The sequence below is a fragment of the Manacus vitellinus genome, unplaced genomic scaffold (genome assembly GCF_001715985.3).
Source record: "Manacus vitellinus isolate BGI_N305 unplaced genomic scaffold, ASM171598v3 scaffold_30_pilon, whole genome shotgun sequence".
NCBI lineage: Eukaryota > Metazoa > Chordata > Aves > Passeriformes > Pipridae > Manacus > Manacus vitellinus.
The window spans coordinates 1,937,305-1,964,870 of NW_021940291.1; the positions used below are offsets into that span (position 1 = coordinate 1,937,305).

General features: G+C 44.9%; 1 protein-coding gene across 2 annotated transcripts in view; it reads left to right on the forward strand.

Moving 5' to 3' along the window:
* The window catches only part of SLC22A18 (solute carrier family 22 member 18), a 61,817-nt gene that overhangs the window by 1,645 nt on the left and 32,606 nt on the right, over positions 1-27,566 (forward strand). For both annotated transcript variants that reach the window (XM_008922037.2, XM_018075970.1), the window contains exons 2-4: positions 1,834-1,931; positions 3,878-4,023; positions 5,620-5,752. In XM_008922037.2, coding sequence (XP_008920285.2) covers positions 1,834-1,931; positions 3,878-4,023; positions 5,620-5,752 — 377 coding nt within the window. The remainder of the gene's footprint in view (positions 1-1,833; positions 1,932-3,877; positions 4,024-5,619; positions 5,753-27,566) is intronic.

Consider the following 27,566-nt stretch of genomic DNA (forward strand, 5'->3'; position numbering starts at 1 on the left):
TCCCAGGCAGCTATCAGTAAGACAAGAGGGCATGGCCTTAAGCTGCACCAGGGGAGGTTTAGGTTAGATATTAGAAAGAAATTCTTTACAGAGAGAGTAATCAGCCATTGGAATGGGCTGCCCAGAGAAGTGGTGGATTCTCCGTCCCTGGAGGTTTTTAAGATGAGACTGGATGTGGCCCTTAGTGCCATGGTCTAGCAACTGTGGTGGTAGTGGATCAAGGGTTGGACTTGATGATCTCAGAGGTCCTTTCCAACCCATCTGATTCTATGATTCTAATACCCTCAGGGATGGTGGTTCCACCAATTCCCTGGGTAGTCTTGTGCTTGACAACCAGTACAGAAACTTTTCCCAGTACCCCATCTAAGCCTTCCCTGGCACAACTTGAGGCCATTTGCTCTTGCCCTATTTTTTGTTATTTGTGAGACCTGGCCAGCTAGACTGACCCTAGCTGACTACAACCTTCTTTCAGGTAGCTGTAGAGAGTGATAAGGTCTCCCCTGAGGCTCCTTTTCTTCAGGCTAAACAACCCTTCAGCTGCTCCTTGTAAGACTTTTGTTCCAGACTCTTCACCAGCTTTGTTGCCCTTCTCTGGACCTGCTCCAGCAGCTCAATGTCTTTCTTGTCATGAGGAGCCCAAAATGGAACACAGAATTTGATGTGTGGCCTCAGCAGTGTCGAGTACAGCAGGATGATCACTGCCCTGGTCCTGCTGGCCACGGTATTTCTGATACAGGCCAGGATGTTATTGGCCTTCTTGGCCACCTGGGCACACTGCTGGCTCATATTCAGTCAGCTGTCAACCAGCACTCCCAGGTCTGTTTCTGCTGGGCAGCTTTCCTGCTCTTGTGAGCTCCTGGATCTATGATATGCCTGTCCACCCCTGTCTCTGGAGAGCCTGTGCCTTCTCAGAAATCTCTCTGATAGTTTTGTGCCTCCAGAGGCAAACTGCTCCCTTCTTCTGGAACTAAATCAGTCCATGGTGCCCTGAGTCAGTAGACCTGAGAGGCAGTTTATGTATGGGAGATTGGTGTAGTCAATCACTGATCAGTTGTAGGGGATCTGGGGACCTGGATGAAGACCATGTATTTGGGAAGTGGCCAGAACTGGGGCACCTCCACACCTTCTGAGAGCTGAACTGGGCTCAGAGTTTTAAACAAATCTTAGCAGATGGCACAAATCAAAAACGTAAATAAGAAATAGTTGTCCCTTGAATATACAGTGTTTAAATAAAAATAAAAAAAAAACAAACAAACCGAAAACAAAACCAAAAATCCACACCTGAAGTATTGTGGCTTTTCAAGGTGTGCCTCTGTTCTTCTTTGCAAGTTCAGGTTGTGGGTGCGTCATCCAGATTACAAATAAAGGCAATATTTTTCCCCTGTTGTACTTCCATTGATTCCAGCTCACTTGGTTAAACAGCAGCTCTAAGACCTCACTGTAGTCATCTCCTGGAGGGTACTTGGACTGCCCCAAGTGCAGGATCTGGAGGCAGGAAGGCAATTAAAATTTCCCTCATCCCCCTCAGCAGTTGCTGAATATGTTCTGTACTTTTGGACCACAAAGGTAAATGGTGATAGAGATTTGTCACCTAGTGCAAAATTGATGGTTTTGATCGCATCCCCCTGATCTTCAGAGTGTGGGACAAAGACCTTTGGTCTTTATTAAGTAGCCTGTGTCTGCCCCAATAAAGATTTAATCTGTAGGTAGGTATAGGGAACTGAAGAAAGTGCTTTTTTGGGGGGTATGGTGCTCACACACACATTAAGCTCTTTATTCATAAATATAGTATGCTTATTTTTCCCCTGACCTGTTGGGGTTTTTCTTTTTCAGTACTTGGCAAAGAACCTAGGTTTGGATTCAGTGGGGTTTGGCTACCTCCAGACAACCTTTGGTGTCCTCCAGCTCGTGGGAGGTTACATTTTCGGAAGGTAAGTGAGAATGATTCTCATGACCCCTTGCATAGCTGAAAAGGTCAGACATTTTTATATTTTCATAAAAATAATTTCGCTCTGGTTTGTGGTCCTATTGAAATGTTTGAAGATTTCATAACAAACAAGGGAGAAATATATGCTATAATTAGAAATAGTGCAACATAGAAGCAGGCTTTATGTTAACTTAGGTACATTTTAATGATGCACATTTAAGTGTAACAATATACTGGGAATGGCTTAAACTATCAGAGTCCTCAGAGTCCAGGTCCTAACAGCTTAATCCTGCAAATGTTTTATAGCCATGTGTAACCTTAGAAGTGTCTTGTGACTGGGAAACCAAAAAAAGAGTAGTTAAGTAGAGCTGTCAGTGAAAATAATTGAGGGTCATGTCATTTCTGCAACTGAATCTCACTGTATCTGCATTCATGTTGAATACAAAGTTAGACTTGCATGGATCTTTTAAGAACATCTATGAACTCATCTGTCAAAATAAGAGTGGAAAAGACTCAGGGTTTCTGCCTCTTCACCCCATGGGATACACTCTTCTCATCCTAACGAAATGCAAATAGCCCCCTAAATTGGAGTGGTGGGAGAATGCATTTCCAAAGAGCAGGGGGAAAAAATGAAAGAAGTGTGTAATGTAGAGATAAAAAAGCTAAAATGAGACTGAGAAAATCTAACTTTTCTTCTAGGTTCTGCTACTGATTAACAAAGTAATAAAGAGATAAGGAGCTGGTGTGTGCCTCAGTTTTCCTGCATGGGATTTACTTTTCTGGTTAATGTAGTTGTGAGCACTACAGGATCCTCTAATACATGGTGTGTGGCACTTTGGGGATCTGATCTCTAAAAGCCCTTGGGCACATTTTAAAATAAATAACAATAACATTTGATCCTACAGTACTGCTGTTGGAAGAAAATATGTTCCTGAGAATGGAGATGGTGCAAAGGGCCCATTTTTTAAATGCTTTTTCTGTTAATATATATATATATCCGGAGTAATATTTCTTTCTGGATCTGATGCCATATGAAATCTGGTTTTCCTCTGTGCATGTCATTCACTAATATCCAGAAGAGCTGCTGAAAGGAAATAAAATGGCAAAGCAGAATCTGTCTGGGACTGAAGGTGTCTGTTGCCAGACTGAAGCCAAAAATTTGCAACGTAGGTTTGAGATAAAATGGATTTTCCTAGATGTGAAGCTGTTTTTACCCCAGTATAAAGGTAGATTGAAAAAAAAAAAGGAAGAAGGGGAGTAAGAGAGAGAAAAATGTTGTTTAGGTCAGTTTTCTGTGTTCTTCTTCCTTGGTGCCCCTAACTAGCCATGAGAAGATAAAGCATCAAATTTACTCTTAAATAACAAAATAAAAAACCCCACACCAACCCTGGACAATGTAGAAAATTGTGGTCTTTAGGTTACAAACAGCAAATGTAAACTTTCCTGGCTTTCCTGTAAACAATTAAGTTTTGACCTGTAGCTCTTCGTCAACAGAAAGCCTTTAAATTAATTATGCTTAGCATTGTTTGTAGACCAGTCTTGGCATTTTTTGGGAGGTTGTTCCTCTTGGTGTAAGCACAACTATTTACTATGCAAGGTAATATTCCTCTGCTAACTGTAAATATGCAACTTCAATAAAATAAAGGAGAAATTGCAGCAAAAACACTATCTAAGGCATATTTTATAGTCATCATAGTCCCGAGTTGCTCAGAACCCTTTCTGTGGTACTCTCAGACTTTTCCCACCTTAGTTGGAGCTAAATTACTGCAAAGAGTTGGAGTCAGGTCAAAAACCTGTTCTGGCTGGAGTTCTTTGTTTGTTTGTATTTTGGGGGTTTTGTTTGTTTGTGTGTTTTGTGTTTTCCCTCAAATAGAAGCCAAACTGATTTACTGTTGTGAAGTTTTTTGGTTTTTTTTTTTTAACTAAATAGAAAACTGATTTCTGTACCAGGTTTGCAGACCAATTTGGTGCCCGAGCAGCCTTAATTCTCTCCGGTGCATCTGGAAGTGTCTTCTTCCTGCTTATGTCCCTCTCCACCAGCATCCCCCTCCTCTTCCTCTCCAGGCTGCCAGGAGTGTTTATGCATGGGATACCAGGTAAGGTCAGTGAGGGCTAAGTGGCTTTCCAAATTGCTTTTATTGCCTGTTTCCCCTCTTGCTTATTGAACTCAACAGGTTCAACAGCATGACGGAAGGCAGGAGGAACATTTAATGGTCCTCAGGGATGAAATGGTGAGAACATGAGGCAGCAGGTGTATTAGTTATGGGAAGCAGCACTTAGTAGCCCATAGTTCCATCCTCCTGTATAATCTTGAGCAAATTGTTTGGGTTTGACCACCCAGACATGGGAGAAAGTCACTTGCTGACAGCAGTGCTATCCCAGACTTCTCAGCTGCCTTCTTGCAGCCAGGATTTTTTCATAGAATTATAGAATCAGCTGGGTTGGAAGGGACCTCGGAGATCATCAAATCCAACCCTTGATCCACTACCACCATGGTTACTAGACCATGGCACTGAGTGCCACATCCAGTCTCATCTTAAAAACCTCCAGGGACGGAGAATCCACCACTTCCTTGGGCAGCCCATTCCAATGGCTGATTACCCTCACTATAAAGAATTTCTTTCTAATATCCAACCTAAACCTCCCCTGGCTCAGTTTAAGACCACGCCCTCTTGTCTTACTGATAGTTGCCTGGGAGAAGAGACCAACCCCCACCTAGCTACAACCTCCTGTCAGGGAGTTGTAGAGAGTGATGAGGTCTCCCCTGAGCCTTCTCTTCTCCAGGCTGAACAACCCCAGCTCCCTCAGCCTCTCATCAGAGGACTTGTACTCGAGTCCCTTCACCAGTAGACCTAGCTAGTCCCTTCACTAGTAGAGCTTTCACTTTCTCCCAGAAAAAGGAACATGTTGGTAAAAAATAACATTATTACGGAAACACCTTCCTTTACCCACCAAGAAGTTCTGCTTCAGTTCACATTTCCTATATTTTTCTAGTAAAAAACAAACTTCAGGTACTAGAAGTTCAGATAACTCGTGCAAGAGGACTCAAGTTTAAATGGGGTTGAGCTGCTTCTTGCCACTTGTGAAGTGGTTTGTTTGAGTGGTTTGAATGTTTTTGTTTCCCATGACTGATGGGCTGAACCCATTCAACTCAGCACTGTGCATGAACATTTGCCCTGGGGTTGAAAGGACCATTTTGTGGCAGGCACTGTTTTTGTGGCCTGAAGATCTATATGAAATCATGGAATCATTTGGGTTGGAAAGGAACTTTAAGATCACAGAGTCCAACAGAAATCTGGTCTCTATAATTCTCTCCCACACCACCACCAGGTACTTCCCAAAGGGGATTTTGTCTCCACATTAAATTGATGGAGTGTCTCAATGTATCTGACAATCTCTGCTGATCAGGCTGTTGTGTTCAAAACTGATGGAATGTGGGGATCCCAGAGGGGAGGGCCAATGCTTATTTGGAGGCTCTCTTCCATCCAGAGTCCAAAACTTGTGAGCTGGGGAAACTGCATCTAGACAGAAACCAGCCCAGCAAAGTTTTAATTGGAAAAAGAAAAAAAAAAAAAGGAAAAAAACCCCGCTCTTAATGGCTTAGCAATAAAACCATGGGAACTGCTAGAGCACCTGCTAAAACCCTATGGCAAGCTTCTTTCAAGAGACTGGAATTTTTTTCTCCCCTGCAGGTGCTCAGAAGCTTATTACAGACATGACTACTCCTTCCCAGCGTGCTGATGCCTTGGGGAAGCTGGGTCTTTGCTTTGGAATAGGCATGATCGTTGGCTCTGCCCTGGGAGGTGTTCTCTCCACCAAATTTGGGTGAGTGGCTCACTTTTTTGGTATTGATTTTGTTGCAACCACTGAGAGGGAGCTGCTAAGGCATATTTAGCTTGCCCCCAGCTTTTGTGATATCTTACTCCTGGTGGCAGTAGAGGATCATATCAGAACTCTAGATTTTGCTTTCCATACCGCTACAAAGAATACTCCCACTGTTTTTAAGGAGATCTTATTGAAAATATCACCTTCTGTCTATTCTGTGTACTTAAATTGATTTAAAAACAAGCTGAATTGAGAAGTGAATTCTGTCTTTCTCCTGGTTGTCTTCCCTTTGGAGCTGAGTGTGTTGAAAAGCAGCACACATGGCATAGTCTGCTTTTAAGAAATGATGTTGTGCAACTGAGAAATGGAAATTGGGAGCAGTGTGAAACTCGTGGAGAAATTGGTGTTCTTGGGGGATGCTCAATATAGAGCAAGACCTTGGGAAAGGGAAAGGCAAGCTTGGGACAGTGGGGGAAAATACTGAGCAGGGGTACAGCCCTGTCCCAGCAAGATGAAGCACATGCCTGCCACTTCCCTGTTTGCTTTCCATAGCCTGGCACATCATAGGAGGCTGCCACCCTCTCTTGTATTCTGCCATGGGAAAGAAATGTCTGGTTTTACTGAATTTAGCACTCTCCATTCATAGTAAAGGAAGCTCAAAAGGTGTAGTGTGTTGGAGAACTTTGCAGGCAGAGAAGTGCATGTGGCTGTAACCCTCCTGGAAGATTCCCCAGCATTACTCTGCTGGGGGAAGGGGGGGGGGGAATCTCTTGTGAACTTTGAAAGATTTGTTTTTCTCCACTTCTTTTTATTATGGACACTTGCTTTTTCAGATTCAGGTTGGCATGGAAATAACTCTACCCCACAAAATGGAGGGTAAAAATCACTCTCATCCTTGTCCTATTACCATAAGCACTGCCGACTGTGTACAGTGATACATCTCCTGGATGTGTTGCTCTCTGGATCCCGTTGTGCATCCACATGTGTTCAGGTGCTGCACTGATGCTACTTTGTGTCTCAAATCTTTGCATAGGTTAATTGAGTAAAACACTTTAACTTTGCAGCCCTGAAAACTCTTTGCTGCTGTACCTTGGCGGTGTTTGGCCAAATTAATCATTGCAGAATCTCAGGGGTTTTCTTCCTCTTGCTTGAAAATCTGAAAAGATTTTCCTTAATTCCGTTGGGGTTTGGTGCCTGTTCTGTGTTGGCCTAGTGACACAAGGCTGGCTAGGAGGATTTGTTTTGTAGTTGCTACACGGTTGCATAAAATGAAAATTGTAGACATAAATAATATTAACTAATCAGCGTTTAAAAGTTTTTATAGATGTTGCTGGTTAAGTGCTGGTTTTAGTAGGTATTATTTTCAATCAAATACAGTGATTGTATCCCTTCTGTGTGTTAACTGTGTGAAAGTAAAGGTTACCTCAGTGCTTGGCTTTGTTTGTATGCATTATTTAAACATCAAAATTGAAGCATTGTTATCTAGCAAAAATTTATGGGGTTTCACTTTCCCGTGTGTGCATCAGTCAGTGGTTTATAGAAAAACTGGCAGTAGGAGAAAATCTCCTGTTTCATTTAATCAGACAAGACATTTGCTTGAATGCAGTCTGGCTTTTGGGGCTTGGTGTGTCAGACAACAGGAGGCTTCCAGACTCCCCACTTACTTTGAAAGCTTCTGGACCTTGAACTTTGCACCTGCAGCATAACACTGAGAAAAGTGAACGTTGCCCGTAATTATGGGAAAGTCAGGCACCTGCAGCTGGAAAACGATTTAGCATTTGGCTTTCCCATGGAGTGGTTGTTTCCCTCGCATCCGGAGGAGGGCAGCTTCGGCTCGGTGATCCTGCCCGGCAGCAGGAACAGCCTGTCGCAGTGAATGTGGGGCTGCTCTTCGGTCCCCTGGCAGGACTGGGGAAAGCAGCCTGTCTAGCGGCAGGATTTGGTTTTCTCCACGAGGATCTGTGCATCCCTCTGGAAGGATGACAGGAATTTCTGTTAACAAGAGACAAACTCTACCGTGCTGGCAGGGCCCTCCTGAGCACCCTGGTATGCAGAGGGTGGATATGATTTAATAAACAGCAGCTTCAGGCTCAGAAAGCCACTCTGGGTGTTTGGTAACAACCTTTGCTGAAGCCAAATCCCACTTTTGCTTTGACAATGTGCTTAGCTCCTCTGCCAGATTTCAGTGCAAAGATTAGAGGAATAATCTACTGGGCTTTAGTGTTTTGGCTGATATTGGTGATGAGCAGGAATTCAACTATGCAGGCAGCTGAAGGCAGCTCTGTGCCATGAAACAGCCCCGAGAGCCTCTCCAGCACCTCTGGCTGTGTCTGAGGCACAGACCTGAAGGAAGAAGAGTGGATATTGCATTATGGACATATCCGAGGCTCTTTGGCCTTGTTGCTGTATCCCACAGACTGGCTGTTAATCATCCCTGTGTGTTTCCCACATTTGTATGCGAAGGCTCCAGCTGTACTTGGAGCTGTGTAATCACTTCCATTTTTTTTCACAGAAGAATGACTCAATCACCTTCCAATTAAAATCTAAGTGTTTCTGCTGCGTCATGGAAGAGCAAAGCTGGAGATTTCTGTCCACTCTCTGTTCTTTGCTCTCCCTCACCACAAAGCTGGCCAGCGTTCCCTGTCTGTTGTGGACAGCATTATTCATATGTTAGCAGTGCTTTGTATACAAGAGAGAGAGTAGAAATCAGTCTCAGTTCCTCAGCTGATGTAACTTGGCATAAGGTATTTTGGGTCTGGCCTCACTAGCAGAGATCATGTTGGAGGGCTGAACATGACCCTCATAATGCAGGTTGTACAATCAGGCAGTATCTGCTCATGACTCGCTAGAGCTTCATCTGCTCTTCCCACTCCTGGAATATTTCATGACTGGGCAGCAAATCCAGCAGTATCACTGGGGATTGAAATCCAGAGATATACTGTTTTCTTTGTTAACGGAAAATAGAAAGTACAGAATAGACTGTGGTTAAGTCCCTGAATTGGGATTTGGGACTTGGCTCTGCTGTGATTTTCCTGCTATGCGAGTAAGTCATCCCATCCCTCTGCACTGCTGTTCCTCGTGCATAATATAGGGCAGTGAGATGGTTTTTCCTTCCCTCATCCAATACATTTACAGTATTGCTATTTAGATTATACAGCCTTTGGGATGCAGACTCTCTGTCACGAGGTGTGCTCACGCAAATATCTACTACCTTAAGGGAATACATCCTGTTTTTCCTGGATGTATTCTCTTTTTCATCCCCGGGTGTTCTGGAGGACAGGCAGAGTCTTTGTAAGCCCAATTACCATACTTTTTTTTTTTTTAGTTGAGCCAGTGCCAGCTTTTTGCTGTTTTAGCAAAGCAGAGAAAAATCCTCAGTCAGCCACAGAATGGGGTGGTCGTGGGAGAATCCCAGAGACAGGGGACTGAAATGCAGAGCTGAGCCCAGCAAGAGCTAGCAGAGGGACCTTGAGGGCAACATGAGGTGGCACTACCTTCCTCCCTTCATGTCTGTACATATTTATATGGGCAGCTCTCTCCTTTCCGTCTCCTAATCCTTTTGATTCAAAGGGTCATGCTTATGTTTAATTCTGATCTGCTTCAGTGAACAAACCCAGCCTTGTGGTGAGGCTGGGGCAGGAAGGATGTGGTGCTTGTGTGGGAAGGACTATCAGACAAGGGAGGGAGGGAAGGTCAGGATGAACGGAAATGTGTGGATTTGGCATGTGAAGGGTGGACTGGGAGAGGTAAGACTCCTGGAGTTAGGGAGATGAGAAGTGAAGCTCTGCAAGAGACAGACTTAGTGCTTTTAGATGTATTGTGACACCTGGGGCAGTAAGATTAGGGCACCAAGGGGTTTGGGCTGGAAGGAAACAGTATTTCTAAAACGGACCTTCCTTTGCCACAAGGGAAGAAGGGTGACAGCACATCCTCTGCTGCTGCTCTCCTGGTTTCCTCCTGCCTAGAATATGACTGCTGTAAAGGATGAGTGGAAAAGCAGTCCTTTCGGAAGAGTTTGGGGTTGGGTTTTAAACCATTCCCAGTGCTTCTCTTGGCCATTGCTGCCAGATTGGTGGGATGAGCAGGAGGCTGCTGGGTGGATGGGGAGATGCAATACCCTATTGTCATGGAGTTCCAGTTCACCATGGCCCAGGGTGAAGGCCAGGCTGCTTGAATGGGGTGTTTAGAATGAAATGAAAAGGGTGTGACCTTCTCATGAACTACACCAGCTTCCATGGCCCCACCCAGGGTTTTCATTTCCTTGCAGTCTCCTTATGAAACTCTGCTCACAGCCACACCACCAGAGCCAAAGGTATGTGAAGCATTCCAGCAGTGAAAGCAGCCAGAGGGCAAAGGATTTTCTGAATGGCCATCTCCAGGCTAACCCCAGCACTTGTTAGGGCTTGTCGCTTCAACCTGAGAAACCATGGGTTGCTGCAGCCAAGCAAGAAGGTATTTCCAGCATCAGAAACTTCTTGATGCTTCTCAGATTCCTCTGTGTCAGTGACCAGCTGGAGTACATGGAGCTCCACCTGGGGATGGATGAGAAGACAGCCGAGAACTTATGGGTCAGGATTAAAGGGAGAGCAGGGACAAGTGACATTATAGTGGGGGTCTGCTATAGGCCATCTGACCAGGAAGACCAAGCAAATGAGACCTTTTATAGACAGATAGGAGTGGCCTCATGTTCACAAGCTCTGGTCCTCGAAGGGACAACACAGCTGGGCATAAGCAATGCGGGAGCTTTCTGGAATGCATTGATGATACCTTCCTTTGCCAAGTAATACAGAGGCCAATGAGGAGGTGGACAATAGAACAATGGACCTTGTTCTCATCAACAGGGAGGGGCTGGTAAGGAATGTGAAGCTCAGGAACAGCCTTGGCTGCAGTGACCATGGAGTGGTGGAGTTAGAGGTGCTTAATGCATGAAGCATTAAGCATCAAGCTTGCACAGCAAGCTTCCTGCCCTGGACTTCAGGAGAGCAGACTTTGGCCACTTCAAGGGTCTGCTTGGTAGAGTACCATAGGATAAAGCCCTGCAGGGAAGAGAGGCCCAACCCTCCCTGGTTAATATTCAAGGATTGCATCCTCCAATTTTAGGAGAGATGTGTCCCAACAAAGTGATCATGCAAAAATGCCAGGAGACCTGCATGGATAAACAAGGAACTCCTGGACAAACTCAGACACAGGATGTCTGAGGGAAGCCTTCAGAGGGTTGAAGTAAGGACAAGTAGCTTGGGAGGAATATCGAAAGTTCTAAGTAGTCAGGTCTAAGTAGCCAGGATCCTTTTAGGAAAGCAAAAGCCCTGATAGAATTATATCTGACCAAGGACATCAAGAGCAACAGGAACAGCTTCTATAGGTATGTGGGCGGTAAAAGTAAGATGGTGGAAAATGCGGACCCTCTCCAGAAGGAAACAGGAGACCTAGTTAGCTTCTTATATGGAGAAGGCTGAGGTACTCAATGACTATTCTGCCTTGGTCTTCAGTGGCAAGTGCCCCAGCCACACTGCCCAAGTCACAGAAGGCAAAAGCAGGAACCAGGAGAATGAACCTTCCACTGTAGGAGAAGATCAGGTTTGAGAACAGCTAAGGAACCCGAAGGTGGGACCTGATGAGAAGTATCCATGGGTCCTCAGGGAACTGGGGGATGAACTGGCTGAGCCACTATCCATGATATTTGAAAAGCTGTGGCAGTCTGGTAGAGTTCCCAGCATCTGGAAAAGGGAAACAAAATGCCCTTTTTTCAAAGGGGGTGAAAAAGGAAGGCCTGGGGAACTACACACCACTCAGTCTCATCTCTGTGCCTGCAAGATCCTCCTGGAAACTATGCTAAGGCACCTGGAAAATAAGGAGGTGAGTGGCAATAACCAACAGGATTTACTAAGGCAAATCATGCCTGACAAATTTGATGGCCTTCTACAACAGGGATGGCTGAGGAAGGAATGAGTAACATCATCTATCTGAACTTGTGCAAAGCATTTGACACTGTCCTACATGACATCCTTGTTGCTAAAATGAAGAGGCATGGACTTGATGGGTGGACCCCTTGGTGGATAAAGAACTGGTAGGATCACTGCAGTCAAAGAATTGTGGTCAACAGCTGGATGTCCAGATGGAGACCAGTGATGAGTGGTGGCCCTTAGGTGGCTGTATTGGGACCAGTATTATTTAACCTCTTTGTTGAGGACCTGGACAGTGGGTCTTAAATGCAAGTTTGCTGATGACACCAAGCTGACTGGTGTGGTTGATACTCTAGGGTGAAGGGATGTCATCCAGAGGGACAGGCTGGAGAGGTGAGCCCATGTGAACCTCATAAGGTTCAACAAAGCCAAGTGCAAGGTCCTCCATGTGGGCTGGGGCAATCCCAAGCACTAATTCAGACTGGATGGAGAATAGATTGAGAGCAGCCTTGAGGAGAAGGACTCGAGGGTGCCAGTGGATGAGAAGCTCGGTGTGACCCATAGCAATGTGGCTTGCAGCCCAGAAAGACACTGGCATCCTGGGCTGCATCAAGAGAAGTGTGGGCAGCAGCTTGAGGGAGGGGATTCTGCTTCTCTACTCTGCTCTCATGACTCCCCACCTGGAGTGCTGCATCCAGCTCTGGGGCCCCCCACATAAGAAGGTTGTGGACCTCTTGGAGTGAGTCCAGAGGAGGGCCACAAAGATGATCAGAGCACCTCTCCTAAGAAGACAGAGATAGCTGGAGTTTTCCAGCCTAGAGAGAAGGTGGCTCCAGGGAGACCTTTAGAGCACCTTCCAGTAAAGAAACTTGGTCTAGTGAAAGGTGTCCCTGTGTATGGAAGGGGGATTGGAACTAGATGATCTTTAAGGTCCCTTCCAGCCCAAGCCATTCTATGATTCTATCAAATGTTCTCTGTAGCATTCAAATTACAAGCTCCTGACCACTCAGGAGGAGCCCTGTGTTGTGCCAAGTGGTGCAGGAAATTACCTTAAGTGCTGCTAGCAAGGAGAGATGCTGATCCAAGAGGAGGGCAACGCTAACGGTGGGATCGGAGAGGCCACACGCCATGGTGAGAGTCTGTTAGTGTACAGGGCTTAGCACTGTGTGTTGATCCAGCAGTGTGTTGTGCCATAGCACATGTAGAAACTCTCGTGGTTCACCCAGTAAGCATTTGCAGGAGGCAGGACAACATGTCTTATAGGGTTGCACCCCATTTTGGGGGGTGTGGAGCAGCAGCTTTGGAGGAGTAGCATGTCTTGTTCTAATTAACTATTGCTTGGGAGATGACTTAGGTGGCCTGAGAGAGACAAAGACCTTATATGTTCATTAGAATAATTTGCTTTGCTTTACCATCAGTAAGGGGCTCAGCTCTGCTCCCCAGCTGCCCTCTAATACAGAAGCACAGTCATCAGCCTTTCCAGAAAGGACTGTGATTTTATGTCAGCCTCCCACTTGAGGATGTCTAACGAGGAATTTCAGCAGATAGGAATTTAGTACTTTTGGAAACCTGATCCATTTAAGGTACTTCAGAATCTGAAAACTTTGAGAGTTTTTGGGAATTAGAGATTTCCTGCTTTAGTTGTTGTTATAGCAACCGTTGCTCTGATTTTAATTTATTTTTCTTGGTGAAGAGGGGATTGATTAAACATCGAATCCATTGTGGTCAGTATGCAGTATTAACATCTTACTGAATGTTCCTTTATTTCATTATATTCTAGGCTAAGACTTTTGGACTAATTACTTCTTTACAAAACTTCACTGTGAAACCCTTTGAAATCTGCACCATCTTTTCTTTTATGGGATTTGGTTCATTTCTCTTTTACCCCAGGGTATGTGATCTGAGACATATTGAAGTCATTGGAAGTGTTTCCTTTGAGTTTGTTTTAAATCAAGCTCTGGGTAAAGAAATTTGTAGAGGAAGGAAGGCAAACCCCAGAAACCTAAAAGATTGCTGCAGGATATTTCTTTTAAAAAACCTGAATAATTATAAATCCCCTTGGAAAAGCCATCTGGGGAGCATCTGAGCAATGCTTAAAGGAAGCCAGTCTTAAATGCTGTTCTCAGACTTTAAAAAAATGGGGGGGGATGAAAGACAGTAATGGTTATTAAAGCTGAGGATGCTCATGTGTCAGATGTTTGAACTTACTTCCTACAGAAGGTTAGAGAGGCTCTTTCCTGATACAAAGCTGTATAACAGATTTTATATTGTCTGTGATGGGTTTCTTTCCCTCCCCTTTCCAACTGTCCAGACACAGCTGGATATGAGACAGATGATGAATCAATTCTTATGGCTAATGTTTTCCAGTGTAATTCTGGACATTTCCCAGTCTTCCAGGAACTACTGTTCATGACAGAAAGAGACCTTCTTCTAGATGGACCCACTGATGTTTAGAAAAGAAACTTTTAAAGCATTTGTTGAATAACTCCTTTAGGGTAACCAGAGGAGCCTGTGGTTGGTGACACCAGGCTCACACCTCACACTACACCCACGTGTGTTCTCATTGCATATGATTACACAGTCTGGGATGTTTAACTGCCTGATTGTAATCTGTACTACCTACCAAAAATTGCATCATTTTGATTTTGCCTGGAGGCTGTGTGGCAAGCACTTTCAGACAGAGTTTCTTGGCCCTTGAAAGACTCATAAAATTTTGCCTGTGCTTTTGTATAAAGTCTGATCATTATTTTTTTAAATTGTTTAATTTCTTTGAATGGAGGTTCAGCCACAGCAGGGAAGAATTTGCAATAGCTCCAAAAGTGCATCCATGGTGCAAAACTGCTCTGAATAGCAATGGGCCTAAACTGTTCCAAAGGTTTTCAAAACACAAACACTGCCTTGATTATTAAAGCATCCAGTGTGAGAAAATCCCATTTGTTCTTCTCCAGCTGTGCCAATTCATTCCATTCTGTGCTGGTGAGAGGTCTGATGCCCACCTGGAAAGCAATCAAGAACCACGTGCATTAGTCACCTACCTCAGCCTAACAGGATCCAAGGTCAGATGATACAAAAATGAGTGACAAATACTTACCAAGAATAATCCAGCTAGGAGCTAAGACCTGACCTGTCTGCAGGTCTGCCCTGAGAGGGGCATGTGACAGCGAGCTCAGCAGTGGCACCCAGTGAGGGGGAAAGCACAGGAATGCAAATGGCACCCTGTAACAGAGCAATGAAGCCACCTGATGGCACATCCAGGCACTCTCTTATTGTGGACTAGGATCTCTCTCTAGACTTTGGAAATGAGCCATCCAAAAGTAAATGTTTAGTCAGCCTTGCAAGCTGTCTGAAATGCATGATGTGCCTGTGACAGAGCAGTTTTACAGGGATGGGTCTGAACTTTTTTTGTCAAATGTGACTCTGCTATAAAGAAAATCTGCAGTCAAAAGAGATGGTAAGGTGTGGGGGAAATTTAGTTTTCAGTTCCTGAGAACTGAGCTGTGGGGGAGAAAAGGGAGTCTGCCACTTCTGCCAGCACTCATAAATGACAGGGAAGGCTTTCCCTACCACAGAGGTTGTACCATTCAAAACAAGCCATAAATCTGAGGATTTGGCACAAAACTAAGAGTTACTGTCAATATTTGTCTTACAGACAAGAGCAGAGCCACTTGGTTTTGTGTTAGGGCAGTCTTCTTGCTTTGACCAGGAGGTGCAGCTGTCACCTGTGAGGGCAGGAAGAAGGCAGTGCAGGGAAAAGTTGGGCTTGGTCACAGTGCTGAGGATGCCATGGCTGCTGGAGCAAATGGATGAGCCATCAGACACTGGACAGGCATCTCCACCATGAGTCAGTCATCCAGGGGCATGGTCTTGAGTGGGCAGAGTGGGCCTTCAGCAGTTCACTGGGTTGAGTGGGGTGAGAGGAACAGAGCTGAGCACAATTACTTGGCCAAAACCAGGCTGTAAGTAGAAAACCAGACCTCCAAGCTTTGGCTGTTGGAGCCCTGTAGCTCAGATTGTGTGATGGTTAGGTCTGGGGCTGGGTTTTACTTCATTTGGGAGAGGAGAGAGTTACAAAACATGGATCTGGGTTCAGGTTACCATTCTTCTCCCCTGGGCTATTCCAGGTGTTCAAATATGAACTTTTGGCCCAGGCCCATCTCTAATTAAGCATATTCTTTAAAAGTATTTTCCTTCATCGGCTCCTGTGCTCTTGGCTTGTCTCCACTAGCCCTCTTTGCTGTGCTAGAGCACAGTTTGCTGGGCATATTAATTGAACTGTTTACACACCTGGTTTCCTGCAAGAATAGACACCTAGCTCCTTCTTTTGAAAAGACTAGCCCAGAGGCTGTAAACAGGAATTGTGCTATGTCTGGAAAAGCTGAGCTGCTGCTTATCTGAACTCCCTTGGGCTGTGGGAGCAGCAGCTGCTGCAGACATGGGGCAGCTGAGCACAGAAACCAGATTGCACACTCTTCCCACCAGTCCTGTCCTACTGCCCAGTTTAGGTCCTCTAGCAGCTGAGGAGTCACCTTCTTTGCAGGGTTATTCCCTTTTATTGTGACTGTGACAGGAGGGGCTTTACCTGGCATTTGGGTCAGCTCAGATTCATATTTTGTCTTGTATGTGAAAGCTGGGGTGTCATGCTGCAGTTATGTCCTGTGCAGGACAGCTGATGGGACTTTTCCTCTCTTTTTAGGGCTTTACCTTCTAAGGTTAGTTTCTGTTAAAGCTCCCCAAAAGCAATGGTGGGTTCATCATCCCTTATATTCTTCTAGTCATGGCCAAGGGACATCTTTCATAAGCCGTTGTGTGGCTCAAAGAATGACTGGGGGAAAAAAAGATTGGTAAGGCTCATGTGGTGCAGATCAGATTAAATGGTCCCTCATGGTCTCTTTGGGCTTACAATGCATAAGCATAAACATGTGCCATTGCACAACTTCGATTTCAAAGTATAAGAAGATTGCCTTAAAATAGGCTGATTCTGTGGTCGTGCTCTCACCTTCTGAATCCTGCTTTGCAGCTGCTGTTTTAATTGGTGACACTGAGTTTTACTTAGCTGCTTCATTTCTTTGCTGAACAGTACTTGAACTTCATCTGGAAGATACCAGCTAACTGCTGTGTAAGGCCATGAGTTGGGAAGGTTGGTGTGCTGTGCTTTTGGTGGTGCACAGGCCATGGAGCGTGTTGCTGATGTGCTGGGCCTTGGAATCTTTAACTCTCTGTACTACTTGAGCTTTCCAAAGCACTGCTGATGAAGGCCCATGGAGGAATCCCCCCAAGGCAGGCCCTTGGGAAGGGGCATGCAGATGCCCGGGCTGGGAATAGGGAACAGGAAATCAGATGCACTTTAGGGCAAAATTTGATATCCAAATTCCAGCTAGGAAAGGAAAGCGTTGCCGTTCCCAAAGCACTGGGCTGGACTTATTACTCCAGCAACCCCCAAAGGGAACACAAAGTCATCCAGTGGGAATGCCAGAATGATAGCAACTTTTCGGTTCTTGTGCTGGGGGGGAATTCCAGCAACTCTGTCCAGGACCAGCACATCTCCTAATTGCCCAGCAAGCAGTGACTTTGTCATTGAACTTTATATGGTCATTGATTCCTGCTTGGTTGCTGAGTGTTAGTTATATGCCATAAGTGTTAGGAGCTGTAAGGGCTGGGAAATGTCAGCTCTGGAAAAGGACCTGGAAGGACAAAGGTGACAGGTACTTTTATCCAGGCTTGTGTCAACACCCCTCAGAGAGGAAGAGAAGGCTTATGCTATCACCTCGCTTACCTTCCCTCCTGCGCAATCAGGCCCCTCAGCCAAAAAAAGAAATCGGGGCTTTCGCTAGAACTCAGTGGCTGGCTGGATCCAGTGTGGAATGGCATAATTGTTCATGCTGCACTCTGTGCTCCTGCTAATGGTAACAAATCAAGCAGGAAATTATTTTTGGAGCAGCGAAGCATGTTGAAACCCAGCAGAAGGCAGCTGTTTGCGTAATGGGAGTTGTGGGAGAGCTGCCTTCCTTGTTGCCAAGCACTCAACTTCCTATACTGGTGAGAAACGGTTTCCCTGCTCCCGGCAGCATGAGCGAATCCCCTTAGGCTTGGGGAGGCTGGATTTGGTCCAGCCTCCATCATTCCTGTAGTGCCTGCTTCACCTCTCTGAAAGTCCCCAGACACTTTTCTGTGAGGGTCTGAACTATCTAATTCTTACACCTCAGATCACTGCTCAGCCGTCTCCTTAAAAACAAGTTACCTGTGAAGTAGAGGGGTTTGTGCAGAGTTTCAAATGCATTTCAGTTAACTCTCAGCAGAGGTCCACATCTGGCAAACAGCCCATGCTGGAAGTGAAACATTAGTTCTGCTTCAGTCTGATCATCTGCACCATGAGTTTACACCCTGGCTGGGTTTCCAGCACCAGTTTGGTGCCCTGGCGGTACACACAGTACTCGGGCTGCCTTCGCAGGGATGTGTCCTGGCATGCAGCTTCTCTGGCAGCACTTCAGCACCTCTTTTTTTGTTCAGTTCTTTCAGCAGGTCCCAAGGGTCTAACAGGGGCTTGATTTTTTTTTTTTTTTTTTTTTTTTTTTTTTTTTTTTTTTTTGGTGGGGGGTGGCATGGTCTTAGCATGTTGCTCCTCTTTCACTCTGGCAATACTGTTTCTATCTTTTCTTTCTGCTCCATCACTGCAAGCTGATATTCAGGCACTGGCCTTGCCTCTTGAGGTGGCTCCAGCAGTATGTTGATGGTTCTCCTATCCAAATAGGTCTGTCACCCTGGGCCTGCCTCTTATGCCTTTATACCAGAGCAGAAATAAATCCCTTCAGTCCTACAGGGAAACACTGTGCCCCATAAAACGGCATCCTTAATGTGGGTTGTAGGATTGCGTTAGTTGGAAAAAATGAGATACAGCCATGGCTGCAGAGAAGGCAATTGACCTGGTGCAGATGGAGCTTAAATTCCTGCCCCCAAAATGTGATGCTTCTGTATAGAAGGGAAGGACTAAGTCAGTGCAGAGAAGTTTCAAAAGCCACCATGCGGGTATAAAGCCTTTTTTGTTTGTGGACTTATTATGTCATCCCTCGGTCATGCAAATGTCGTCCCAGAAGAAAGACTTTTTCACATTGCTGCCTTGTTCTAGAGAAGTCCCTCCCTGATTATTCATGACTGCTGACTCCTTCAGCCATGTGCCCCTTTCCTAAGGGCTGGAAGAGGGTGGAAAGAAATTCCCTGACCCAGTGAAAGGCAGGAAAAAAATCCGGTGCACCTGAACTGAGTCAGTCTGGAGTATTTGTGGCTTTTTAGTTGAGTAATTAAGTTCTCATGCGGCCCCATCATGGTAGAAAAGATGTCTGTCCTGTGCCAGGTTGAAGTTTGTAACAGTTACGTGAATGTATGTTGGAAATGAGATCCCAGAGCTGGGATGATGGGCAGAGCAATTTCTATACTCTATCAAAGTCTTGGTGAAGGAGATTCAAAAATATTTTTTAAAACCACTGTTGTTTCACTTTATCATGACTTTTCAATAAGTGCTTGATGGTCTCGGTGTGGTTTGGTAACAGATGATGGAGCCTTTTGTTTCTGCTTGTCCCAACAATGTCTAGGTTTGCAGCTGCCAAATGCTTTGCTGTTAGGGCTGTTTAGGGACTCATGGTTTTAGCTGAAAATCCAATTATTTTCCCCTTGCCACTTAATTGCTCCCTGTGACATCATTATGCCCCATGCCTTCGGTTTTGCTTTATCAGGTTGGGGAGGGAGACAGGATGGGACGGGTGTGCCCTTGGAGACTTCCCAGGTCCATCCTGAGCATGCTTCCTGCCTTGTCTTTCAGCTCTGTTTCTTTTCTTTGTCCCCTTTATTTGCCTGAGGGGAAGAAAGAAAAGCTTTAGAAATCTCCAGTTTGGTGGCTGTTTTAATTGGTCCCTCAGGCTTTGCCTGCTCCAAAGCCATTCTACAGTCTGTGCTGCTTTAGCCCAGATTTCCTGGGACCTAAACCGAAGAATTTATAAAGTTGTACACCAAAAGGGAATCACATTTCCTGACAATAAAATAGTATCCAACCCATAAAATGAAATTAGTATGAGCCTTAGAGGCAATGCAAAGAAAGGAAAAGTGCAGAGTTTGAGGAGCACTATACTAAATTGATGAGCTTGAAACCTCTAAGGAACGTCTTATTTCCTCAGATGAATGCCATAGTTATGTCTGAATGGTGCTTCTATTTCTCTGCTGATATTTTACCAATGTGTAGCTGTAGGGAAGGGTTTAATTTTATTTTGTTGCCTTATCTCTGGGAACCACTTCAGTTCCGTTCCAGTGACGTTCCTGAGAAGCGTAAGACTAGAAAGGGGTTTATTGTGTCTTTGAACTGCCTTTTGCTCTGAGGAATGAGGATATAATTGTAACGTAGGAAGGACAAACTGAACATGTTCAGGCTTGTCCTGCCTGATCTTTCCCTGTTAGTTTTTTTTTCTTCCTTCCCCCTTGCAGCTAGCACTCATGATTGGGACTTTCCAACTGATAAAGTCTTGGCTAGCCTAGGGGCTAATATGCTCTTAGCTAATATGCTCTGAGCTCTCTGGACAGCTGGATGTGCAGTTTCTTTTGATGCCAGCAAGACCAGGGTTCGCCACTTTGTGTTCACCACCAGAGCATCGATCTCTTGCTGCTCGCATCTGCAGGATGAGTGCAGAGGGAATCTTGGGCAGATGGCTTTCATATTCCCTCTAGGATAAATTTTTTCCACATGTTTAGTGATCTTTTAAGACTCTCTTTCAGTAATGCTTGGATTTTACAAGAAGTAGGTCTGTGGAAGAAAATAAAGGCAAACGTTACCAGACTTAAAGCAACCCAAAAAGAACATCACTAATGCCTTCAAATTCCATGGTGCTTTAGGATATCACAATATTAGTGTAGTTGAAATACAGGATATGTTGGCTATATCTGCAAATGTATAGAAAACTTGTGCTCAGTTTGTGTAATTTAGTAAAAAAAAAAAAAAAAAAAAAAAAAAAAAGACTTTGAGGCCATTACTAGCCTTGACCTGAAGCAGGGATTAAAGGTAAAGATGTTGGTACTAAACTCATGCCATGTTTTTTACTCAACTGCTGCTATCTGATAACTTACTGAAGAGCAATGAATTTCAGGTCCTTTCCTGCTGCTAATCCATATCTCTGCACTCTGGCTGGGCTCTTTGTGTTGGCTGCTGCCATTTTGATGAGGATTGGCAGCTACCATATCTACACTGCTGATGTTGGGCCTGATCTGTAAACCATTTTCAGCTTTTACTGGCTCGCATCTTTTCCATATTGATGTTTTCCAACCATCAGTTGACAGTCCCCAGCTGATATTTTCCAAGTTCTTTTCCGTGATGCCCGTGGTGCAGCCAGGATTGCAGCATTTCTTACTAATTCCTCAGAATCTGCATGGCTTGTTTTACTCTTACCCTGTGGTTTTTACTCAGACAAGTTTCTACTGACTCAAATCCATGCTTAAATTGAGTCAGGGCTCCAGGATGTGTCCCTAGGGCGAAACCTGTTTCTAAGGGAGCTGATTCCTGTTGAGCTGGGCCAGCAGACACCAGTGTGCAATATCAAGGCTCCTGGGGAAGAATTCTTCAAACAGTAATAGGGATGTCACACAATTCAAAAATCTACATGTGTGTGCTTCTCTCATCAGTGGTGCTGTAATATGTAGGTGCTGGTGTTGTGTTGTCAGGGTGCTGCAAGACACAGCAAGTTGTGGATTCCTGTGCATCAGAGTTATGGCTGAGGCAGAAAATGGCTTTTGGGAGATCCAGGGAAAAGAAAGGGGAGAGGAAAATTGTGGTCCAGTGGTCTGAGCACTAAACTTGCCTGCAAGACACCTGATTTTTAGGGCTTTTTTTCCACCATGATCTTTATGGGACCTTACTAAGGCACTTCAGATTTCTGTACTTCATTTTGCTGTGGGTACATCTGGGGTGTTTGCACCACTGTTACCCACAGGGATGTTATGAAGATAAATTTTTAGATTTAAACTGTGAGGTTTTTCAGCTGCCACTGCATTAGGTCTGTTTCTGTATGTAAAAAAGGAAAACTTTATAACAGGACTATTACAAGGACTGATGTGGACCCAGGTCTGGGGATCTATGCACTTTGGACACCCCAGTATTTCCCTGGTGCTGTACAGACATATGTCCAACAGGCTTGGCAGCACTTTGGAGTTTCCATTTTCATGTTTTTGCCCCGCCAAAAATAAAATCAATGTGAAATGAAAACACACAACTTCTTTTCCCTGTGCAGAAAAGAAAAAAGCCAACAACCTCAAAAGGTAAATAATTTCCTCATCAGTAAGTTTATCCATTTATGTGGACCTCCCTGGTCCTCCTACTGAAAGCAGGCAGCTTCTGCAAGGCTCCAGGATATCACAGGTGCCAGTCTAAAATTATTGTCACTGCCAGCCACCAAATAACATGGCCCCTTGCCGCCCTCGGTCACCTGGTTGTAGCACCTAAAATACAGCTGTTCCCTAAGATGTCCTGACAAAGAAGTGTGTGGGCTCTGCCTCTTGCAACAGCAGATGGCTTGAAATGTAAATCTTCCAGGTACAGCAGATCCCAAGTGTGCTGTGGGCCAGCGCTTCGCCCACCGCAGCTACAGAAATGGCTCAGCTGGTCAGAGCACCGTGCTGATAACACCAAAGCTGTGGGTCTGATCCCCATATGGGCCATTCAGTTAGGAGTTGGACTCAATGATCCTTGTGGGTCCCTTCCAGCTCAGAATATTCTGCGATTCTAGATAATCGGATGTTTCCAAACTCCTCTGCAGACAGCTGGCGGCTCACACATTGCTCACCCCTCCTTGTTTCCAGCTGCTAATTTGCAATTAAATGCAACTAGAAATACAGTAAACACTCTGCCTCGCTTTTTCTTTTCCGTACTAGTCCATCAGGTAGCTTGCAGTTGCTGACATTTGGTGGTGAACGGAGTAGGCTTCTGCCATAAGCGAGCGGCTGGGTGGAGAGCTGCCCGTGAGGCTGCCTAAGATGTGGTTCCCACCGAGCGCTCCCATAAATACCAGTTCAGCATAATGCAGTTGATACTAACTGGCATCCCTGTAGGTGGTCTCTGTAGTGGGGCCAAGATGAAATGTGGTGAGAAGAATGAACAAAGTGCTTTTTCTCCCTAAGGGGGAGTGCCTCCAACTGAGAGCAAAGGTGTGTGAGGCAGAGCTTGAGATGCAATTGCTGCAGCAGGTCTGCAGCTAAAGAGTGTTCTTGTTCAGGGCTTTGGCAATGCTGGAATCCACCGAAATACCCAAAATGCATAGAAGACTCTGCAATTATGTTCGACTGGTATGAAAAGCATTAAATTTGTTTTTGATTCATTCCTCCTAAAAGTGCAAGCAACTTTAGTTAGTATTGGATGTGCTTTTTAACCCCCCAAAATTATTTCCTACTATGCTAAACAAAGCAATTGAAAGTACATCACTTAGCGAGAAGTTTCTAAGCCGTTCCTTGGCTAGTGTTTTTTCCTACAAACTGTATAGAGGAGAAAGCTATTCCAATTTGCAGCTATGAAACACAGAGCAGCCTCCTTTCTGAATATATTTAACATGCAGAAACCATTGTCATTATGGATGAGGGAAACAAAGTACTTAATTGGAGGAGTTCAGTAAATACAGTAGCAGGGAGACCACTCCTGGTTTGAGCATACGAAGCCTGCCCAAACAAGCAAACTGTGCATCTTCAATTAATGGTTTCGCCCATTATTGAAATGGAGTGACTCACTCATCTCATGCAGATGCCTCCTTCTGGGGTCAAACTCTTCATGAAATCAAATCAGCTGCACCACAGCCCGCAGGCTCTGTCTTTGCTGGAGAAAGGATTGGTTTCAAGGGGGCCTGTTGTGCAACCAAAGAGGTTGGAGTGGGATGCTGGAAAGTCTTCCACCTGACATGTGAAATGCTTTATTTGTGACTTTCGGGTATTAGTGTTCCAACACTGCTTCCCATATGAAATTAGTCCTTATGTGTACTATTTCATTAAAAGGTCTTATTAGACAAAGGATGCTGGAGCCCTTGATGAAGCATGGCAAGATTTTTCACACCTCAGAGTAAGAGCTGTTGGCTGCCACTACTTGTTCCAAGGCAAGATCAGTCTGTGCCATACGTCTGGTAGTATGCTGCATTTACAGTTAGTTACCTCAAGGTAAAGAATTAACTTGTTTTGCCAGGGATTACGTAGCTTAAAAATGTCAATCACGTGAACCCAGTCCTGGTGAGATGAAATTTAAGTGTCAGACTTGGCTAGTCAGTGTCTTCACTATTTATTTACCTCATAGCCTATGGGTGTGGGGTGTAGAGGGGGTCCTTGCTTTTGTGTGACACCAGGATTACTCCCTGGGATCATTGCAGTAGCCTTGCCAGATCCCTCCTTGCAAAAGGGATTGACAGAGGAAGAAGCTAGAGTGCCTTAGTGGGCTGATGCTGGGGAAAAAAAAGCACTGGCAAAATAGCTTGTTACCTATGGCATCAGACTATTTGCCCACAGTCCTATTGTGTATTTGCCTGTGCCAGGGTATTGAGAAGGCATGCTGTTTGTGGAAAGCCAGAGTATCTGGTGTCTGTGTCTGTTTTTGGAACAGGTCCTCTTGGAAATAGCAGTCACTGCCTCTCTCCTTAGTGCCAGCAGAAAAGGCAGGGGTTCTGGCTAGCCAGAGCTCTCTTCATGCTTTCTTTCCCAGCCAAATCCTACCCCTTCCCCTCGCAGGAACTGCCTGGACCCCACCCCTCATCTTTGGGCAGCAAAATTCAGCTCTGCCCACACACTGCTTTGAGCCAGCTTTGAGTAAGTGAGTACCTCAGGATGGTGGGAGGTAACAACTCCAATCGATGCCTAACTTGCAGATTCTCCAAAGCCACTGGTGTGAGTCGAGACTTGATGTGCTGTGAGTGCAGCTCAGGTTACTATAGCAAATCCTCAACAGTTTCCTGCCCAGCTGAGTCTTTTGGAGTCTGAAGTGTTGTAACCTCATAAAAGCTGGAAAAAGCTGAACTCATTCAAAGATTATTTCACACCACCTACAGTACTCTATGAAGTCAGACATGCTGTAACATATAATTAACGATGCGTTCGGTGGTGAGTCACCGAGTAGTCTAGCAAGCACTGCTCACCTTCTAACCAGTCTGTGCGTGGGAGTCCTTACCCAGCGACACACCCAAACGGAGCGTTTTAATAATTTACCACATTCTGAGCTTGGAAGAGTAGTTTTTGTTGCTTAATTGAATAATTAAAAAAAAAAAAAACAACAAAACTAACAAAATCCTAAAGGATTTGCTACCTGTTAGGGAACAAAGCTCCATCATAAAGAAGAAGAAGGTGAGGGAGAACCCCCAAAAACTACTACTTTGTAATACTACTTTGCATTACTTTGTTTAGAGTATCCAAGAAAAAGACTAAGAGATGGGAGATTGCATCTTTGTGTTATGTTAAACAGTCCCTTGATAAGATATATGAACGTTTCTTGGACTGAAATGTAGCATTACCCTTTCCCAACTGCTTGTCCCAAGCACAAAGTGAGAGTTGTGGTTATTCTTATTTATTCTCTGGGATGTTTAAGAACTGCAGGGAAAAAAGCAGCACTTTCCAGTGAATGAGCAAAAATTGTGAGGTGGTGATGGGAGACATGGTTTTGATTCTGAATGTAGAGGAGGAAATTGAACTTGCATCTCAATGTGATTTGGTATCCTTATCCTTTCTCCGATAAAAATCATAGTAAGAATCCTAGGGAAGAGAAAGAGTGGGACAAACTTGCACAATACTTCTCTGATTACTTTTCCAGCCTCCAAATATTTTCAGCTCAGGGGATTTCCTGACATGAATGAATGACTGTGATTCGTGACTCTTTAGTAACCTTCAATGCATCATTCTTCCAAGTGTTTATCTAATCTCTCCTTGTATTTGTCTAAACCTTTTGTTTCCCCAACAATGGTAGCAACAAACTCCACTGACCTTCTATATGTTGCAAGAAGAATTAGGCTTTTCTCTTTCTCTTGAACCAGTCTCTGACAGTTTTGTTTGGTGCTTCCCAGTTTTTGTGGCGGAAATGACCATGTCAGTCAATTCCTAACTCCCTATTCCAGGTCTCTCAAAAACTTGTGCACCTTTATTAGATGTCCCTTGGACATCTTCCTGGGGTGAAGGCTCTCAGCCTCCTCAAGCATAAAGACAATTACCATGAATTGTCTTTATTGCTATCCACTGAGCCTGTCCCACTTCTTAGATGACTTTTTTAGAGGAGGGGATCAGGATTCCATGCACTACTCAAAGTACTGGTGAACCAATGGGTTATACAGTGGCTTAATGAGGTTCTCTGTTCAACTTGCTGTTTCTTTCATGGCAATCCCTAATCTTTGATTAGTTGAGCAATGAGCCAATGGTTTTGTGGAACAGTCTGTGATCTCCAAAGGTCTCATTCCTGAGTAATAATAAGCAGTTCAGAAACCATAATTTCACATATGAATTTAAGACCTGTTTTCCTTGAATGCATCACTTTAAATTTAATCTGCACTGACTTTAAGCTGCCATGTTATTGGTCAATCCCTCAGCCCTCCAAGGGCCATATGCAATTCCCCACTGGCTGCGCTTTTCCCCAGTACTCTTTTAGTTGTGTATCCTCAGCAAACTTTCTTACTTCACTGCTAGGCCAGACCATGCACAGACAGATTGAAGAGCACATGTTCCAGCCTCACCAGTGGGATGCCTCTGATGTGAGCACTGGCCACTTACACCTACTTTCTGATGCCTATCTTGACCTGCCCCAGCTCATCCAAAGCCAGATGTTGCAAGCCCCCGTTCAGGAAGTGCAGGTCATATCTCATCCTCGTCTACTCTTCTCCATTTCTAGACGTACAGGGTGATACTATGTATGAGTGTGAGTCAAGCAACGCCTTAGCCAGCCAGCTGGCTAAAATCTCTTGGGGAATGCAGCTTATTCCCCTGCTTGTTATAAATTCATGTAAATGTGCAGGTGTTCAGTGCACCAAGACACCAGTGGGACTGTCTATGCCATGCAATAGGGAAAAGCAGTAATCACACATACAAGTGAAGCTTTGAATTAGAAAAGTGCAGTATTTGAAAATAGGGTGTTTTATCAGAAAAGAGCACACGAGAATAAATGATACTCGAAATTAGTGGCGGATTATGGGCAAAGCATGCAAATCCGCCCACATCTTTTTGAAGCGTAACTGATACGCCTCTTCCAGCAATTAGGCAAGTTCCTCGGAAGAGCACTGTGTTGGATCAAGCAGCAGAACAGTCTGGCATAGCCAGGCTGCTCCAGCTGCCTGGGAATTAGCATCCTGCCACAACCATCTCCTTCACACCCCGGCAGCGGGATCTGCTGTGCCTGAGCTGGAGCTGGTTAGTTCGAGCTGGGATTTCCCCAGCAGCAGGCTCTCGTGGGGGACAGATCACTTTGTTGCTGCACAGCCCCTGATGGACAGCCAGCCTTATCTGCTCATACAGAGCACTGTTTACCTAGGAAGCTCTGCCAAAGGAGGATTTTCCCTATGGAAGAAACCCAGGTGTTTTTATTCAATGCCCTGCACTGACCTAATGTTTTTTCTTCAAGATGGAGTGTCAAGTCCCACCAGTAACCTTCCTTTTGCTGCTTCAGTGACAACACTGAGTGACATTCACTCCCTTAAGGGAAGTTAAGGCACAGGTGGCTGCAATGACTTTGGGGATCACTGTGAGGTCCTGGCCTTGTCCCATCCTGTGTCTGATGTCTCCAGCACAAGGCAGCTCTGACATACCTCCACTGTAGCACTCTTGGCTCTTTGCCCTGCTAATGCACCAGTGCCAATCTTCAACATCCCTCCCTCACCCAGTTCTGATGGAAACAGGTCACACAGGCTGCCCATAACCCTCTTCGTATTTTTTTCCTTTCC